This window comes from Lemur catta, chromosome 2 (genome assembly GCF_020740605.2).
Source record: "Lemur catta isolate mLemCat1 chromosome 2, mLemCat1.pri, whole genome shotgun sequence".
NCBI lineage: Eukaryota > Metazoa > Chordata > Mammalia > Primates > Lemuridae > Lemur > Lemur catta.
This window is the reverse complement of record NC_059129.1, coordinates 25,813,190-25,830,875: the sequence shown is the minus strand read 5'-3', so window position 1 is coordinate 25,830,875 and position 17,686 is coordinate 25,813,190. Positions and strand designations below refer to the sequence as shown.

Sequence of the window (17,686 nt, the reverse complement as noted above, 5' to 3'; positions counted from 1 at the left end):
GTTTGAAAATTTTGTAAGTAAGGAGTAGGGGGATTACTACCTTCTCCATGCAGTTACTGTGAAAACCAAAGAACATATGACAATAACAGCCACAGCCACATTATAACATTTACTAGGCATTTATGGGCAATCAGGCACCCAGTACATTGCCTGGTATGTCCCTTGCTGCCAGTGGCAGCAAGTGCCTACAAGTAAGGGAATCCCAGGCCTCCTGCGAACTCCTCCCCTTTCTCTGCAGCCCCTCCCTCCGCGGAAGAGCCGGGCTAGGGCCCAGCAGGTGTGGGGTTAAGGGCGTCTGTTTGGGGCCCCGGGAGCAGCAGCAGCAGCAGCAGCAACTGCAACAGCAGCGGCTGTGGCAGGCCTGGCCCAGGGCCAGCTGGCGGGCAGCCCCAGGAGGGAGGGAGGAGGAAGGGGAGGAAGAGGGGAAGGAGGAGGAGGAGAGGAGCAGTCAGCAGGCCCGGGGAGGCAGGACTTCCTGGTGTGGGGGTTGTCAACAGCCCAGAAAGAGAAAGACAGACAGAGACCAAGAGGAGCCGAGGAGCTGAGAGACCGAGCCAGGGGGGCCACGCGGAGGAGACTCGGGAGACCCACGCCTTCACACCGCCGAGGCCGCCCCCTCCCACATCGGTTTCGACACCCTTGGGGCTTCAGAGGCCGCGCCTGGGCTCCACCGAGGAGGCGCGGGTTCCTTCTTTTCTGGGGACCAAACTTTCCACAGAGATGCCTCACAGGGTGAGGTGCGGCCCCCGAGGTGGCCTGGGCAGCCTCTGATCGCCGCCTGCGTGCCCCGGGCCAGGAGGCCCCAGGAAAGCACAGCCCGACATCTTAGGCGCCGGGACCCCCGGCCCGCTCAGTGGCGGAGGCGCGGGAGGTAGGGCTCCGGGCTGGGCGGGGCGCTGGGGCGGCGGGGCACGGTCTGCCCCAGAGAGGTGGGAGCCGGGGTGCGGGGGCCTCGAGGCCCGGGAGAGGCGTCGGGGTGGCCGGGCCGGGCCGGGGAGCTGCTTCAGCCCGGTTCACTCAGGCGCTGGAGCTCGTGCTCGGGACAGTGCAGCTCTGCAGTCTCCTGAGTTCGGATCCCAGACAAGAAATGCCCAACTTTGGGTCTCAGCTGCCTCTTCCTGCACTGTATGCCTTAACAGACCCCGTCCCCTCTGCTCTGGTCTCTGTCTCTGTGCCTGTCTCTTTGTCTCTAGGTCTCTGGCGGTTTCCCCTTCCTCCCCCATTCTGCTCCCCAGAGAGGAAACCCCAGAGGTGGCCTGCCCACTGCTTTCTCACTCATTCTCCCCCCCCCCCTTTTCCAGTTTGCAAACTCAGCTCTGGAGTTCGGCAGTGACAGCAGCAGGAAAAACCTGCCCCGGCCCCCACCTCCCGCAGCCTCCCCTACCCTGTGCTCCCTTCACCAACCAGGCACCCCCAGTTCCTGCAAGGCCCTTCTGCAATGTCGGACCCTGACATCCCCAGGGGCCCTGATGCCCCTGCCATGTGGCCCCCCTGTTCCAGGGGTGCCTGAACCCCTAAAAGAGCTCCAGCCCCCCCAACTCAGCTCAGTCCTGAGCCCCAGGGACCATGAGTGGGGGCAAGAAGAAGAGTAGTTTCCAAATCACCAGCGTCACCACGGACTACGAGGGCCCAGGGAGCCCAGGGGGTCCAGATCCCCCTGCCCTGCCAGCTCCCACAGGGCCCCCACCCCGCCTGCCCAATGGGGAGCCCAGCCCTGATCCAGGGGGCAAGGGCACCCCCCGGAATGGCTCCCCACCGCCTGGGGCCCCTGCCTCTCGTTTCCGGGTAGTGAAGCTGCCCCACGGCCTGGGAGAGCCTTATCGCCGAGGTCGTTGGACGTGTGTGGATGTTTACGAGAGAGACCTGGAGCCCCCCAGCTTTGGCCGACTCCTGGAGGGAATTCGAGGGGCCTCAGGGGGCACTGGGGGCCGATCTTTGGATTCCAGGTTGGAGCTGGCCAGCTTTGGCCTGGGCGCCCCTGTCCCACAGTCAGGCCTGTCTCAAGGCCCCACCTCCTTGCTTTGCCCACCCCCCACCTCCCCTGGACCTCAGGCCCGCTCCTTCACTGGGGGGCTGGGCCAGCTGGCGGTACCTGGCAAAGCCAAAGTGGAGACACCCCCCCTGTCAGCCTCCCCACCCCAGCAGCGCCCCCCAGAGCCTGGGACCGGGGATAGCGCAGGCACTTCCAGGGCTGCCACACCCCTGCCTTCCTTGAGGGTAGAAGTGGAGGCTGGGGGCTCAGCAGCTGGGACCCCTCCACTGTCTCGAAGGAAGGATGGAGACATGCGGCTGAGGATGGAGTTGGTTGCTCCAGAGGAGATGGGGCAGGTAAGAGCTGAGTTCCAGGTTGGGGGAGACACCCGGAAGGTTGCGCCTTGGCCTAAGCTCCATCCTGGCCTCCCTGCCTCCATTGTCACCTGTCTGTCAGATTAGATAGCCCTCTTTTCTCTCCCTGTCATCTCTTTTTGAAGTCTATTCCTCCTCTGTTTTCTCTCTTAGGCTCCTTCTTTCCTGCTTTCTGCACTGTCTTTCTTTCTGATTTTTCATTTGTTGTCTTTGGCCCTCACTTCATCTCTAGATAGCCTGTAGCATGTGTGGCCTCCTCATTTGGCCTTCACCTTCTTTCTGTCTTGGTCTCACCCCCTCTGGTTCCAGGTGATGAGAGTGGAGGCCCCGGCTGGGGTTGGCTATGGGTAGCTGGGCCCCGTGGGGTGGAGCTGTCTGGGTTTGGGGAGGAGAGGTTGGGTGGGCATTCCACTTAAGTCTCCATTGCAGCCCCATCCTGAATGGGGGGGGAGGATCTTCTTTCCTCCCACCAGCCACCCTTCCCAGCCCCATGTCTAGCTTGGTTGCAAGCCAAGTTTCTCTGAGGACCTGAGGAATCGGGTGGGGGGAACATATTACAGGGATGGGGGGGCCTTGCTGGTTTGCCCCCCTCCCACCCCCAGGTATCTGTCTCAGTTCTTGCATCTGTGCCTCTCCAGGACCGATAACTGGGGGTGGCCACTCTGGAGTGGGACAGCAGCAGCGGGAAGCAGCTGAGAAGGAGTTAAATCCTTTGCTCTTTCAGCTTCCTGTCTCCAAAAGAGGAACAAGTCTGGGCTGGGGGGCAGGATGCCTGGGTCCCTGGGGTGGGGGTGGGCAGCCAGGGATGTGGGAGTTTGGATACTTTTGTCCTAAAGGAGAAAATAACACCTTGGACTGCTGGAGGAAAGGCAGGGAGTGTGAGGATGAGAACTCTTTCCCCTTCCTGGCCTTGGGCACAAACCACAGTATAAAAATAACCTGAGACTGGATGTCTGGGTCCTGTCAGGACCGGTCAGGACCGGCTCCCCCCACCCCCTCCTGATCTCAAGCTCTCGTCTCTTTTGACCCCCACTCCCCCCACTTTTCTTGAGCTCTTTCATTCAGTTCCTACCCCTGGGGAAAAGATGCTGTTTCCTTTGCTGGTCCCTGTTCCCAGACTCTTCCAAAGCAAGCCCCCTTGGCCGCCATCCTCTCTGCTCTATTTGTCCTTAAGCCCTACTTGAGCTCCCCTTGGGACCTTGGCCCTCTCTTCAGTGCCCCCACCCCCTTCCTTCCCCTATGTCCTGATCGCTTGCTGTGTGTATGCATCTGGGTCGATCCCCAAAGTTTGTCTCTCCTGTACAGTCCCCCATGCCTCTTCTTTAACAGATCAGGGTGGTGGAGAAGGGCCAGGGGATACCTCCTGGGCCCCCTTCCTCCGCTCTGTCCCTCTAACCACCCTGGACTCTCTGTTCTTGGCTTTTCCGAGAAGCTGGGGCCTCCCAGGGCCTCACAGAGGCGTCTTGTCTTGTTCCTGTCGCCCCCGCCCTTTTGCAGCCTCCCCCAGTGCCTGTTGGGCTGTGTGGGTCCACGCCCAGGCTCCGCCTCCCCCCATCTCCACAACCGCCCCCCCCAAAGCAGGGCAGAGAGCAGGATCAGAACTCCACCTGAGTCCTGAGAAGTTTGGGAGGAGAGGCTAAAATTGGGGGTGGGGGGATGGAGAGGCAGTTTCTGAGGATTCATTCATTCTACAAATAGCTACTAAACAAACTGACCTTCTAGCAGGGGAGACACAATAAATACTTTAATTTCAGATAATGTTAGGTGCTATAAAAAAACGAAACAGTTCAGTGGACTAGTGAATGATGGGGAAATGCCTCCCTAAGGAAGCGTGACATTTGAGTCACTTAAGAAGGCAGATATTCTCTGAGTAGCCTCTGATTAGGGGTCCCGGCTCAGCTTCAGGGGGAGCAGAGGTGCTGGAGAGCAGACCAGAGCCCTTCTCTGTGATACCCTATGCGCCGCTCACCCCAGTCCTCAGGGTAACCCCTGTCCCTTGCTTCTGGTACCTGCCTTCTCCATAGCTGGAGGGGGGAAGGGCTGTGGGGCAGGACTCCTGGTCCTTGGAAGACAGTGGGCAGGTGGGGGGCAGAGAGGGAGACTGCTCCGCAAGTTGTAAGGTGGCTAGTTATTGTCTCTCTCTTGATGTGATGGTTCCTCCCTCTCTGCCTCCAGGTGCCAGCACTCGACTCTCGCCCCAGTTCCCCGGCTCTCTACTTCTTCCCTGATACCAGTCTTGTTCACAAGTCTCCAGACCCCTTTGGGGCTGCAGCCCAGAGCCTCAGCCTGGCCCGCTCCATGTTGGCCATCAGTGGTCACCTGGACAGCGATGACGATAGGTAGGTGTGCTCCGTGTGGTGGGGCATGAGGGTTAGGCTCCCCACCCAGCAGCTGGGATAGCTACATGAAATTGCCTGGTAAATGTCCTTCCCCCAAGTTGAACTTGGAGAGGATACTTAAACAGAGAAACCTGGCCTGGGCATAACCGCTGGGCAAAGTTGATTTGGGACCCACTCCCTCTCTGTGGAGAGAGCTGGGTGGGACTCCCTGGCTCGGGACTGTCAAGTCAGAGACTTTTTTAGAGTTTGAAGAGAGTCATTGTTGTCAAATTCCAGAGCTCTTGCAGATTTAGCGATCATCTGGCCAGCCCTAGGAACCCACTGGCAAATGTGCTGGAGAGAATAATCAGTCTCCTCCCAGTTGCATTTCATGCTTCCTCTACCAGCGAGGGGAATGGGACTCCTTACATCCCTTACGACTCTGGTGTGACATCCTTATAGTCCATACAGACTAATTTACGACCCTAGGACTTCTAGTACCAAGAAATCATTGCCCTGAGATTATGTTCCCTGAGGGGATGGGGCCAGCACACAGAGCTAGGGAGCAGCAGGAATGGGACCAGCAGAGTTAGGAGCAGCAGGGGGGCCAAGCCTGCCCCCGGCAAAGCCAAGCTGTGGGGACAGCGGTCTGGGAGCAAGGGCAGCAAAGGCGAGCAGGACTTTCTGGGGCTTGCCCTTTGGAGGAGATGCCCTGTTGGGTGGCAGTGTGCACAGAACTTCCTGTTTCGAGGGCCAGGTTTCAACATTCACAGAAATGTCATCTGAAAAGGGAGGCCCAAAATCGCGAGTCAGATAGCCAGGCCGCTGGCTTCTGGCTGTGGACTGATAGGAACACCAAGGAGGGCTAGGGAGTTGCCACTTTTATTTTGGAGGGAAGAGTGGGACTTCCTGTGTGAGGCCCTCGAGGGGCGGGACTTCCTGTTTGGGAGGAAACGCGGGGCGGGACTTCGCGAGTGGGTGAGTGGGTGCTGGAGGGACCCACTCCAGATGGCGGTCGCTCCTTCCTGCCGCCCCCGAATGTGGCGCCGCCCCCCAGAATCAGGGCCTAAAGCCCATCAGAGGAAGGGGCCTGAGGCACTGGGGACCCGCGGAGGAAGGAGAAGGGGTGCCAGAGAGGCGGTGGGATGGAGGGCAGAGGGGGCGGTGCGGCAGGCGGGCTGGGCGGCTTCTGCACTCTGGAATGCACGAGGTGTGAGGTCGGCCAGGGCCGAGAGAGTCACCTGCCCCCCTCGCTGCTATTCTCAGCACTTCCCACTCTCTCCCCCTCCCACTTGGGAGGTTCCCTGGCAAGAGGGCTCCCTGTCCTTCCCCCACCCCTGTTGATTTCATAGCCCAGCCTCCTGCTTTCCCTGTCTTAGAGGATTCTCAGCTCTATTCTTTTGGCTTGTCCGCACCCTCCCTCCCTCTGTCCCACCCCCTCTGCGCACCCCAGTCTGACCGGTCTGGCTCCCAGCTCCCATCCTCCTGCTTTACCCTGCTGTGCTGCAAGGCTCTGTCCCAGCTCAGGCTTTCATGGCCCACCCTGCTGGGCCTGTGAGTTTGGGTTGTGCCACCCCTTAGCTCCCAGGAATGGGGAGTGTAGACCCCACCTCGCCTGTCTGGTGTGCCCAGAGCTATCAGGAGAACAGGGTCCAAGTGCCCTGGGATCTCCCTTTTGAGAGGGAAAATGGGCTGAAGTGTTAAGGGCCTAGATTCCGGGGGGGCGGGGGGGGGCGATAGGAATGCCTGACCAATCCCTGAATCTGGGGGTGGGAGAAGAGAGGGTGCCTGGTGAACTCAGACTCCTCATGTGCTCCTGGGTTCGAAGATCTTTCATATTCCCAGCAGGGCCTGACAGGTGGGAGGCAGTTAGTTAAGGTGTGAATGAGTGGCTGGCTGGCTGGCTGGCTGGCTGGGTGGGTGGGTGGATGGGTGGTCATCCTGGGGGGATTATAGAGAATGGATCCTGGGGTCTTGGGAAGTAAAAGGTACATTTATTTATCCAGTGCCTCCTTTGGGTCTGGTGCTACCTCTTACCTCATGTAATCCTAAAAGCAATTTCCCACTTTTCAGTGAAGAATCTGAGACTCAGGAGGAGGCTTTTAGAAACTTGCCCAAGGTCACCCTGCTTGTAAGTGGCTGGACTGCAGTCTGAGCCTGGGTCTGACCCTAAAGCCATGCTGTCCCCGCTCTCCTGTGATGTCTGTGTCCCAAGAGAAGAGGAGGTGGCAATGGTCTCTAGGATGCCCTTTCCCTCTAGGACAGAGTCAGGGACGGCTCTCCTAAGCAGGCAAGGAGCCAGCACCCCCTTCTGGCTTCCTGGCCTGGCCCTGCCCTGAAGGCACCACAGATCCAGATCCGGGAGGGAGTGTAGACAGGGCAGCCAGATGTCACTTTGTTGGCCTCAGGCCCAGCCCCTAGGGGCTCCTCGAAGGAGCAGGACTGGCCCCTGTCCCCAGGATCTGAACCTCCCCACCCTCCCAGCTGTCCTGCTGCTTCATTGATTCTTATTTTATTTGACCTTCAAAGAGGAAGACCAGCCTCTAGGGCTTTCCCCACCCCAGGACCCAAGAGTCCTGAGGGCTAGAGTGCCCAGTGGTGCACGTCACACTGCACAACTCCAGGGGGTGCCACTCACATTTGAGATCACAGTCGATGCTTGAAGTCATGACAGTGACTGACATTGGCTATCAGTGTCTTGAAGAAGGGGCATTTTGTTCTAATTAACACAAAGTTGCTTTTGGGCACGTGGTGAAGGCTGATCCTGCCCCTGCCAAAGAATTCTAGCACAGTGCCTGTGGCCCCTCACTCAGTGCTTCTCAAAGGGAAGGCTTGGGGTGCCAGAGACCTGGTCCCTTGAAGGTTATGTTCGAGTGTCACAGTGGAAAGTGCTGTCAAAAACTCTCCAGCTCTAGACAAACAGGAGATAGTCATCTATCAGCCAACAAATGTTTATTGTTGTATTATTCCTTTATTTCTGGCGAGAATGAACAATTTCCTTGGCATCTTCACCCAAGTGTCTGCCAAGCAAGGCCAATGTTCCTATTCCTGTGTGTCTGCCCCCTTTGGTCTGTGTGTGTGTGTGTGTGTGTGTGTGTGTGTGTGTGTGTATGTATGTGGGCGTGCGCACTGGGGGGTGGGGGTTGGTTTTTGTGGTGGCCCAATCTCTGCCCAGGTGTTGCGCTGATTGAAGTAGGTTGAAAACTGCTTTCACTCTGTAGCTGGCTGGCCTGCCCTCTCACTCTTAACCTTTTGTCTCCCCGCCCCCTGCCCCCACCCCATCCTGCCCTCTCAGACCTGGTCACTCCCTTGGTTGCCCCACCTGTCAGCACCTTCTGCACCCAGAGCTTGGATGGGAAATGGAAAATTCCCAGCTCCCTCGTGCTCGCTTCCTGGCTACCGGGCCTCATCCAAGGGTCACCTTGAATTGAACACACTGATCCCCCCCGCAGGGAAGCAAGTTGGAGCTGACAGCCAGGGGGGAGGGCTTCCAAGGGGAACAGGGTGTGGGATGCAGCATGTTGAGGTCCCTGCTCTGAGAGGGGCTCAGCTGGGGGCTGGAGGACAGGACTGGTGATCCTTGCAGCACAGTGGGGCAAGCGTGGAGGGCTGGCCCAGGGGCTGAGGCAGAGGCTGGATGGGGTGGGTCATGGGCCACAGGTTGAGGCAGGGGCCTGGGGCCTGAGTGGTGGGAGAGGGAGCCCTGGAGGATGGGACAGGGCACAAGGGCTGTAAGCAACGAGAGAGGGGCTTGAGGGAAAGCCAGGTCTGGGACCCAGAGCCCAGTGTCACGGGGACAGCCAGGACCCTGGCTGTGTCGTTGAGCCAGGCCTGAGTCGACCTCTGGTGGCCACTTTACAAATTGCAGCCAGACCTGCTCCCCATGCCTGTCATCCCCCTCCCAGCTCTGTTCAAAGCCTCTTCTCCTGTGCCTAGTGTCCCACCTCCAACCTCACCTTCCCACCTCCCCTCAAGCCCTCACTCCCTCTGAGACCCTAGACCTCCAAGACCCCAGACCCAGGTCCCAGACCACAGGCTGTATTTGTTCTACAGGGCTCTGGGCTCAGTTTCTGTTGCCTTGGTAATCTTTCCCCTTCTTCCTTGTCCTTCACTGTGGGAGGTCAGGGACCCTCTGGCCCAGGTCCCAGGGCTCACCCATGATGTGGGCTTTGTGTCTGGGGGAGTGCTCAGTCCACAGAAGACCACAGCACATGGGAACCTCCCCCCACCCTACCCATCCATTTCCTGAGGCCTTGAGGGACGGTGCCCATCTGGAGGGGGTGGGATGGGGTCAGGGTGGGGCCAGGATCTTCCCAACCTTCCACGCCCCTCTCAGACCCAGGCTTCTTCCCCTGCGGCCCCTCCCCCGGCCTGGCCACCAGCTGACTTCTCTCCGCTGGCCCCCTCCCCTCCACTCTGGGATTGGTGCCAGGGTGAGAAGGGGACACTGGCACTGACCGTGTCTGGGAATTCCCGCCCACCGAGGAGCCAGCAGGAGGGGGGTCCCCGTGTCCCTGAGGAGCCAATAGCAGCCAGGCCTTGCCCTGGGGGGGCGGTGTATATCTCTCAGACCAGCACCCCCTAGGCGCTGTCTCCTCTCTGCCTGCTTGGCACCAGCCAGACCCCACTCTGCCTGGGGGGCTCTGAGCCCCCCAGGCACTCCCTTTGACACAGCCCTCTCCCCCTGGGAGGCCTGGGGACCCTTTCCCCTCAGGGATGGCCCAGCCAGGTGTCTCTGTCAAGTCCCTGGTGTCATCTTATGAGACTCGAGTGGTGGGGATGGCTCCAGGGCCACCCCGAAAAAGGGGCTGTGTCTCTTCCCCTTGTTCCCCTCGGGGAGCATCCCCCATCCGAGGGGCATCTGGACCCCCACCCCACCGGGGCGTGGGGGGCCCAGGGCAGCGGCCCTCAGCCCGACGGGGGATGGACAAAACCCTCCTCTCCCTGATTCTCTACTGTCACAGGTACGGGGGTGTGGGCGGGAAGCTACGGCGAGTGGGGCTCGTGGGGGAGGCCAGAGCCTGCTCCAAGAAGGCAGCACCTGGGCCGGCTCCTCCTCCTCACCTCTCACCTCCCTGTGTCTCTCCAGTGGCTCCGGAAGCCTGGTTGGCATTGACAACAAGATCGAACAAGCCATGGTAAGAGAAACCGTCTTGGTCCCGGCAGGCCCTGGCCCCTGAGCTCTGCCCCAGCCCTGCCCTCATTACCAGGGAACACCAACTCCCCGCTCCGTGACCTGCTCCCTGTTGGGCTCCCTTGGGTCCCCTCCCCTGCTGTCTCCACCTCAGCCCTTGACTTTGCTTGGCTTCGGTCTGTCTGCTGGCCCCTGTCTCTATTTGTGAGCCCCGATTCTGTCTCTGTCCCCTGTCCTTGTGCCCTGCCCCATCCTTGCTTTGCCCCTCATCATTTGGGTTCAGGAGAAGCTCCCACACCCAGGTCCTCTGGGCACTGGGCAGGGAAGGAGGTTAGGGTGGCCTGGCACCCCTGATGCTTTGCTTGTCCCCCGGGCCCCCAGGACTTGGTGAAGTCCCACCTCATGTTTGCGGTCCGGGAGGAGGTGGAGGTGCTGAAGGAGCAGATCCGGGACCTGGCCGAGCGGAATGCCGCGCTGGAGCAGGAGAATGGACTGCTGCGTGCCCTGGCCAGCCCGGAGCAGCTGGCCCAGCTGCCCTCCTCGGGGGTCCCACGGCTTGGGCCCCCCGCGCCCAATGGGCCCTCCGTCTGAGCCTCCCTTCCCTCACAATGTGCCTTTGGGGCTGCCAGGCCTTGTGCCAGCTGCCTGCCCCCTCTTCCTATGCAGCTTTAATGCCCCCTGGTCCACGGAGTGGGAGTTCAAGGCTCAGTATTGGCCTGTCCCACCACCATACCCCAATCTCCCCATTGTCCCCAGGCCTTGATGGAGGAGGGCGGGCTTCAGGATGGGGTATTAGATGGAGCCCCCTCCATGAGGGATCCCAGCCCCGCTCCTCCCTCGCTAGGACCCTCAGCAGTAGATGGCTTGGGGGAGTTGGAGGCTCCCTGGCAGACACCCGACCCCTACCTTGTTCCCTCAAAGTGCCCCCTTTCCTCTGCCCAGGGGAGGGAGTATGGACAGTATCTGGAAGTTCTGGGATTCAGGTTGTTGTTAAAGTAATAATAATAATTAAAAAATCTGAAGAAACTTGAATTTGGAGGCTGACATCTCTCTTGTGTCTAGACTCGGGGCCTGTGCTGCAGTTTGAGCTGCCTGGAGATCTTGTCCAGACTGGGGAGGTTTAACGTGGCGGAGACAGCAGGGTTGAGAGAGGCAGGCAAAGGAGCCGGCACTTTGGGTCCTGGGAAGGGGCAGGCAGAGGAGTGGGGTGGGGGGGGTGTCTGCCCACGTGCTGGGGAGAGAGGGGAACAATGAGGCCTTTGGTGGTTGTGCAGGATCCACCCCCAGCTTCCCAGTGTGTCCCCTCTGCGGGCTGGATCTGGGTGGCTGCTTGGGGGCGGGGCAGGGGGCTCTGAATGGGCCCCTTGTCTCAGGGCTGGGCGTGGGCCAGGCTCCCCGGGCACACGGTGCCCTCGCCAGGCCTGGCCGGCTGCCGTGGTTTCCACCCCCAGCTGGCTGAGGATGGGCCCTGTGGGTGAGGCGGCCCCTCCTGACAGCCTGAGCTCCGGTCCCAAGCGGAAAAGTCAGCAAGGGAGAAGGACCCCACCTAGTGGGGAAGAGGGGAAAGTGGCCGGGGCAGCCTCAGAAGGGCCTTGGGAGGAGCGGAAGGGCCCGTTGGAGGCTGACCTGGGTTGGACTCCCTGCCTTAAGCTCCCTAGATTTATAACCTCGGGCAAGTTCTTCGGTTTTTCTGAATCTCAGATTCCTCATTGGTAAAGTGGCCCTGACAATGATACCTACCTTGAGGGGCTGCTGTGAGGATGACATGATATGATACGTGGGAAATGTCTGGCACACACACCAGGCCCTCGATACATGTCAGTTTCCTTTCCCTGGATCTGAGGGAAGAAGGGCCAGGGGCAGAAGGGATTGGCTCCCTGGATCCTGGGAGGGCCTCAGGGGTTGGGGTCAGGCCAGGCAGGCTCTCACAATGGGCTAGAACTCTCCCTCACTGTAGGTTCTCATCCACTTTGACTCCTCTCCCTGTCCCAGGGAGGGGAGGAAAGGCCTGGGATGAGTTGCTGGAGCGGGCTTTCCCCCTGGGTTTCTTAGTCCTTTCTTCACTGCTGTGCGTGAAGCCCCTCAGCTCCCAGGATATCCATCGGGTGGCAGCCACTGTCTGTGGCCTGTCTTCCTCCCCAACCCCCACCCTCCATCCTCCACCCCTACTGTACCAAATGCTGGTTCTGCCTTCTACTTTGGGTTCATCCTATCTGGAAAGATGGCTGCTGTCATGAGATTCTTCCGATGGGTTAAGCGGGCTTGGCAAAAGTTGACTTGCTGGGTGAGTTACAGAGACTGCCTTGTCCGCAGGATGTGCTGGGATGAGAGTGCTGGTCATTGACCTGTAGGTTGCAGTGGCCCCTACCACCAAACAAGGCTGGGGATGGGGCAGCTGGGGACGGGCTTGAGGGGAAGGAGGCTGTGGAGCTCACTGCCCCATCCTTTTTGTGCCACCCTTTCTGTGGACTTTTCTGCCCCTCTCTTCTTTCTTCTGTCTTGGTTCTTAGATTTTCTTCTGGAAGCCAAAAGTTAGGCCAACCATCTTGGATTACTGTGGCTCCAAGAAACGCGCATTGAAGGGGGTGGAGAAGACTCCCAAGGCAGTTGAGACCTGCAAGTTTGTCGAGCCCTCCAGAGAGGATAAGCTCCCCAGGATGGATATGCCCCCTCAGCTGGCTGAGCCTTGTGTGTTGGCCAAGGCAAGAGACGGGACCAAGATGGAGCTGGGTGGTGAGGGTCGATCCCTGCTGCGGCTGCCCCGGACGGCTGTTCAGTCCGTTTCCACGCTCATGGTCTCCGTCCTACAGACCGGCTGGCAAATGTGCAGCTGGAAGGTCAGCACTGTCCTCCTGCTCCCCAAGACCCCTCCCCAACCCCCAGTGACTCATTCCTCTCTCCGTTCACTTGCTCAACACTCATCTCCCATGCTGCTGAGTTACAGGCGCTGAGCCTGAGGATGTAACAGTGAACAAGATTTCCAGACTTGGGGGCTACAGACAAGATGAAAGGCATTGTTGGCTCATTATCCACGCAGGTTGGGTGTGACAGGGGAACGGGGGCTGTGGGAACCCAAAGGAGGGCATCTCATCTAGACCTGGGGAGTCAGAAAAGGCCTTCCTAACAGAAAAGAGGGTGAAGCTGAGACCGGAAGGAGTTATTTTGGCTTGAGGAGATTGTTAGGGGAAGGTGGAGGGAGTGGGAGGAGTGTTCTATGAAGAGAGAACAGCAAGTGTTTGCAGAGCTGGCCCAAGGCATGTGGGTCAGAGGGGAGCAATCCTGGAGCCAAGGGCCAGTTCATACAAGGCAGGGTGGATATTTAAGTTGTGGAATTTGGCTTTGACCTTAAGACCAGTGGGAGCCCTTAAAGACATGTAAGCAGAGGAGTAGCATGATCAGATTTTGATTTAGAAATCTCACCTGCACTTGTACATTGCTGGTGGGATTGTAAAATGGTATAGCCATTCTGGAAAAGAATATGGTAGTTTCTTATAAAACTGAACATGCAATTAGCGTATGACCCACCAGTTGTACTCTCAGGCATTTATCTCACATAAATGAAATTTTATGTTCACACAAAAATCTATATGTGAATGTTCATAGGAGCTTTATTTGTAATAGCCAAATCAACCCAAATGTCCTTCAGTGGGCGAATAGTTACACTGTGATGGATCCATACTGTGGAATACTATTCAGCCACAAAAGGGACAAACTCTTGATATATGCAACAACTTGGGTGAATCTCAAGGGAATTATACTGAGTGAAAACCAATCTCAAAAGGTGATATACTCTATGTATCTATTTAAATTATATATCATTCTTGAAATAACAAAACTGTAGAAATGGAGAATATTTTCGTGGTTTAGGGTTGCCAGAGGCTGCAGGGGGATGTGTGGTTGTAGAAGGCCCGCAGGAGAGATGCTTGTGATGCTGGAAATGTTCTACATCTGGACTCTGGTTGTTGGATACACAGAACTGCACATATGATAAAATTTTGTTAAATTAAACGCACACCCCACACACACACCCCAATGAAGACAAGTAAAGCTGGGGAAATCTGAATAAGATTAGTAGATTGTATGAATATCAATGTCAATGTCAGTATCCTGACTATGATATAGTTTTGTAAAATTTTCCTATTGCGGGAAGATTGGGTAAAGGATACACAGGATCTCTATAATTTCTTACAACTGCATGTTGATCTACAATGATCTCAAAATAGAAAGTTTAATTTTAAAAAGGGGAAATACCTAGGTCACTACCAAATCAACTTATTTTGTTCTTGAATAAAGTATTACTGCATTAATCATAAGAAAAGGTTCATCTGGCTGCCCTGTGGAGGGGGAATTTTCAGGGGACAAGAGGAGGGACAGGAAGATCTGCGGGGAGGCTGATGTAGCCCAGGCTAAGAAAGAATGCTCTTCTGGACCAGGAGAGAATGCTGGCCATTGACCAATGGGACAGAGGCGTCAGGTAGGACAAGAGGCCTCTGATGGATTTGAGCCATATTTGGGAGGTAGAATTGTTGGGCCAGGTGGTAGATTGGATGGAGGTAATGGGGAGAGGGAGAGACAGAGTCAGTGAGGCTGGAGACATTCACGAGGATGGAGAATGAAGGAGGACTTAGGGGTAGAGGTGATAAGTTTAGGGGGTTGGGCAAGATGAGTTTTTTTTTTTTGTTTTTTGTTTTTTTGAGACAGAGTCTCACTCTGTTGCCCGGGCTAGAGTGAGTGCCGTGGCCTCAGCCTAGCTCACAGCAACCTCAGACTCCTGGGCTCCAGCGATCCTACTGCCTCAGCCTCCCGAGTAGCTGGGACTACAGGCATGCGCCACCATGCCTGGCTAATTATTCTATATATTTTTAGTTGTCCATCTAATTTCTTTCTATTTTTATTTTTATTTTTTTAGTAGAGACGGGGGTCTCGCTCTTGCTCAGACTGGTCTCAGAACTCCTGAGCTCAAACGATCTGCCCACCTCGGCCTCCCAGAGTGCTAGGATTACAAAAATGAGTTGTAATGTTGATAGGACATTTGCATGGAGGTGTCTTGGAAGCAGTGGGATATACAGGCCTGGAGGTCAGGAGAGAGCTCTGAGCTGGAGACAGAGTTGGGTTGTCCTCGTCCTCCTTCCTTTTAACACACTCTCCGTGAAACCCTGAGGGGAGATCAAAGGCGGGTCAGACATGGTCCCTGTTTCCCAGGGGCTTGCATTCTAGTGGCTAAAACAGATGAGTCCTCAGAACAAATAGTGTATGAAACATGGTATGACAAGGCAAACACAAAAGTCGAGACGACAAACATCCAATGCAGTCTGAGAAGTCTTCCTGGAGGAGGTGGTGTCTGAGCTGGCTTGAAGGAGGAGGTGGAATTAGATGAGCCCTTTGCTGTTTACCCGAAAGTCGTTCTACCAGTAGTTTCAACCTAGACCCAGCTATTCACACGTGCATATCTTCTCTTTCTTTTATAGTCATCTGTGAGTTCTGCATCCATTACCTCCCAAGTGATGACCCCATCCCCGTTGCAGACACCGGAGGCTGAGTTGCTGCGGGAAGTGTACCTGGTGCTGTGGGCCATTCGGAAACAGCTACGACAGCTGTCCCGCAGGCAGGAGAGGCGCAGACGGTGCCACATCCGGACCCACACTCCCCCCAGATCTCACCCAGTTCAGTGCCTGAAACAGGATGCCCAAAGTCCCCTCTAGGGGGGAACCCCAGATCCTCCAAAAGCCCCACCTTGCTCTTAGGTAAGGTTGCTAGGGGGTCAGGGCAGCAGGCCAGAAGTTGTGAGTGAGGAGATGTTTTCATACTGTCACCTTTCATTGGGATCCCAAGTCCAGGCCTGGGGTCCCACATACTCCCCTTTATTCTGTTTATTCAATTTGTAAAAAATTATCAAAATATTGGGAAATAAATATCAGATATTTCTCAGTAGATGGAGAGTGTTTGTGGACATTTGGAGGCAAGGAGGGGTATTGGGTGGGCCAGGGAGAGGCACCTGAGGTGAGGTCTGTTTTTTGTTTTTTTTTTTTGAGACAGAGTCTCACTCTGTTGCCCGGGCTAGAGTGAGTGCCGTGGCATCAGCCTAGCTCACAGCAACCTCAAACTCCTGGGCTTAAGCGATCCTCCTGCCTTAGCCTCCCGAGTAGCTGGGACTACAGGCATGCGCCACCATGCCCGGCTAGTTTTTTCTATATATATTTTTAGTTGTCCAGATAATTTTTTTATTTCTATTTTTAGTAGAGACAGGGTCTCGCTCAGGCTGGTCTCGAACTCCTGACCTCAAGCGAGCGATCCACCCGCCTCGGCCTCCCAGAGGTTTAGGATTACAGACGTGTGCCACAAGGTGAGGTCTGTTTTAGGGGAAAGGGGGCGCATTGGGTTCCCATTCTGGGCCTCACACCCTTCTAGGGGCCGAATTGCCTTTGGCAACTCTGCCTGGCAGTAAGCACAGCACCAGCAGTACCTGGCACCAAGACAGCTGCTCTCCCTAGCAATCCTACAAAAAAGGAATTTAGGGTGGGTTCTGGGACTCGTCCAAGGCCCTACATCTGGATGCTGCCTGCTCCCAGAGCTAGCCCGCTGCCCTGCCTCTCTTAGGTTTGGCAATGGGCTTGGCCATGGAGGGTTGCGCATCCGCAGATGCACGATGCACGTCGGGGCTACAGGAGACGCATCCATCTACTGGAAGGGAACTCGGCCCTGCTGCCCGCGCCCTGCTGAGAGCCGTTGAGAAACTGCACCTCCCAGGGTGCCTGCCCCTCAGGGTCTGTGCAAGGACCCGGCACCAGTCTGTGGGGAGCAGGCCCCAAGAGGCACGGTGGCGGCTGCAGCTGATCGGGGCTGGGAGTCTGGGACTAAGGGCCCTGGTGACCTGGAGGGAGACTGGGGAGCGGGGATGCCCCGGAGCTGCAAGTACCCTCCGGGTTTAGCCTGTCCTCTAGCCCTGCAACGAGAAGGTGCAGAAGTGGCTCTGCAAGGAAAAGCAGGGATATTTCAGCAAAATTGAGGGCTTGGCCTGGGGATGGCATAGGGAAGGAGGAAGAGATGGCAGCAGAGCCCAAGCCTAGAGGGCAGCTGAGGCCCTGGGATGGGAGGGGAGAGGGTGCGGACAGCTGTGCTGGGTCTTGCCCGAGGAGAGGTTACTTGTGAGTAGCAGGCGGTGACCTCCCTACACACATACCTCTGCAGCTCTGGGAGAGTTTGGCCCTGTTTCTGGGAATGTGGGTCCCTTTGGGGTCCTGGAGTCCCCCCTGCAGCTTTGCTACCCTGAGCCTGTGAGCTGTCCACCACACCTCAATACTTACAGCCACCGTGATTAAGCACCGACTGTGACTACTTTTATAAGTCTTATTCTAAATAATTCTCACAACAGCTTTCTGAAGAATTATCGCTTCCATTTTTCAGAGGAGAAAACTGGGGGGACAGAAAGGTCATGTTTAACGTCATGCAGCTTTCATTCTTCCAGCTAGTTCACACAGGGCATGTTACAGAGCAGGTGTTCCGCACATGAGCGAAGCGGCTTAGCTGGGAATCAGTCCTGAGAGTAGCTGAAAGTCAAAGCCTGTTTTCAGGTTTTCAGGCAGGGCCTCAAAACAAAGTGATATACAGTGGCTCGTGTCTGGAGCTTTTATTTCTTTTCTTTTTTTTTTAAGAGAGAGGGTCACACTCTGTTGCCCAGGCTGGAGTGAATGCAGTGATGCCATTATAGCTCACTGCAGCCTCCAACTCCTGAGCTCAAGAGATCCTCCTGTCTCGGCCTCCCAAAGTGCTGGGATTACAGGTGTGAGCCACCGCGACCGGCTCAGGTCTGGAGCTTTCAATCGCCAATTATTTGTCATGAGTCCATTATGTGCCAGGAACCGATCTGGGGCCAAACAGTGTTGGGGCA

The 17,686-nt window shown here is 56.8% G+C and overlaps 1 protein-coding gene across 3 annotated transcripts; it reads left to right on the top strand.

Annotated features, from left to right (window-relative positions):
* The first annotated feature begins 426 nt into the window (after positions 1-426).
* Positions 427-15,726, top strand: LOC123631624 (TSC22 domain family protein 4). Of its 3 annotated transcripts, XM_045541432.1 has the most exons (6): positions 449-871; positions 1,302-2,328; positions 4,522-4,685; positions 9,754-9,802; positions 12,309-12,635; positions 15,267-15,726. In XM_045541432.1, exons 2-6 carry the CDS (start codon positions 1,567-1,569, stop codon positions 15,498-15,500), a joined length of 1,536 nt encoding a protein of 511 aa, XP_045397388.1. In that variant the 5' UTR covers positions 449-871; positions 1,302-1,566; the 3' UTR covers positions 15,501-15,726. The 3 variants fall into 3 exon arrangements, with proteins under 3 accessions (XP_045397387.1, XP_045397388.1, XP_045397389.1); XM_045541431.1 differs by lacking the exons at positions 12,309-12,635; positions 15,267-15,726 and adding an exon at positions 10,180-10,830 and having other exon boundaries at positions 427-871; XM_045541433.1 differs by lacking the exons at positions 449-871; positions 1,302-2,328; positions 4,522-4,685; positions 9,754-9,802 and adding an exon at positions 11,676-12,082.
* Positions 15,727-17,686: the final 1,960 nt, after the last annotated feature.

Bases quoted from the DNA above. Each gene is read 5' to 3' on its own strand.
- LOC123631624 (XM_045541432.1), top strand. From the start codon at position 1,567: ATGAGTGGGGGCAAGAAGAAGAGTAGTTTCCAAATCACCAGCGTCACC. The intron at 2,329-4,521 runs GTAAGAGCTGAG...CTCTGCCTCCAG, and splicing joins CTCCAGAGGAGATGGGGCAG to GTGCCAGCACTCGACTCTCG. The intron at 4,686-9,753 runs GTAGGTGTGCTC...GTGTCTCTCCAG, and splicing joins CTGGACAGCGATGACGATAG to TGGCTCCGGAAGCCTGGTTG.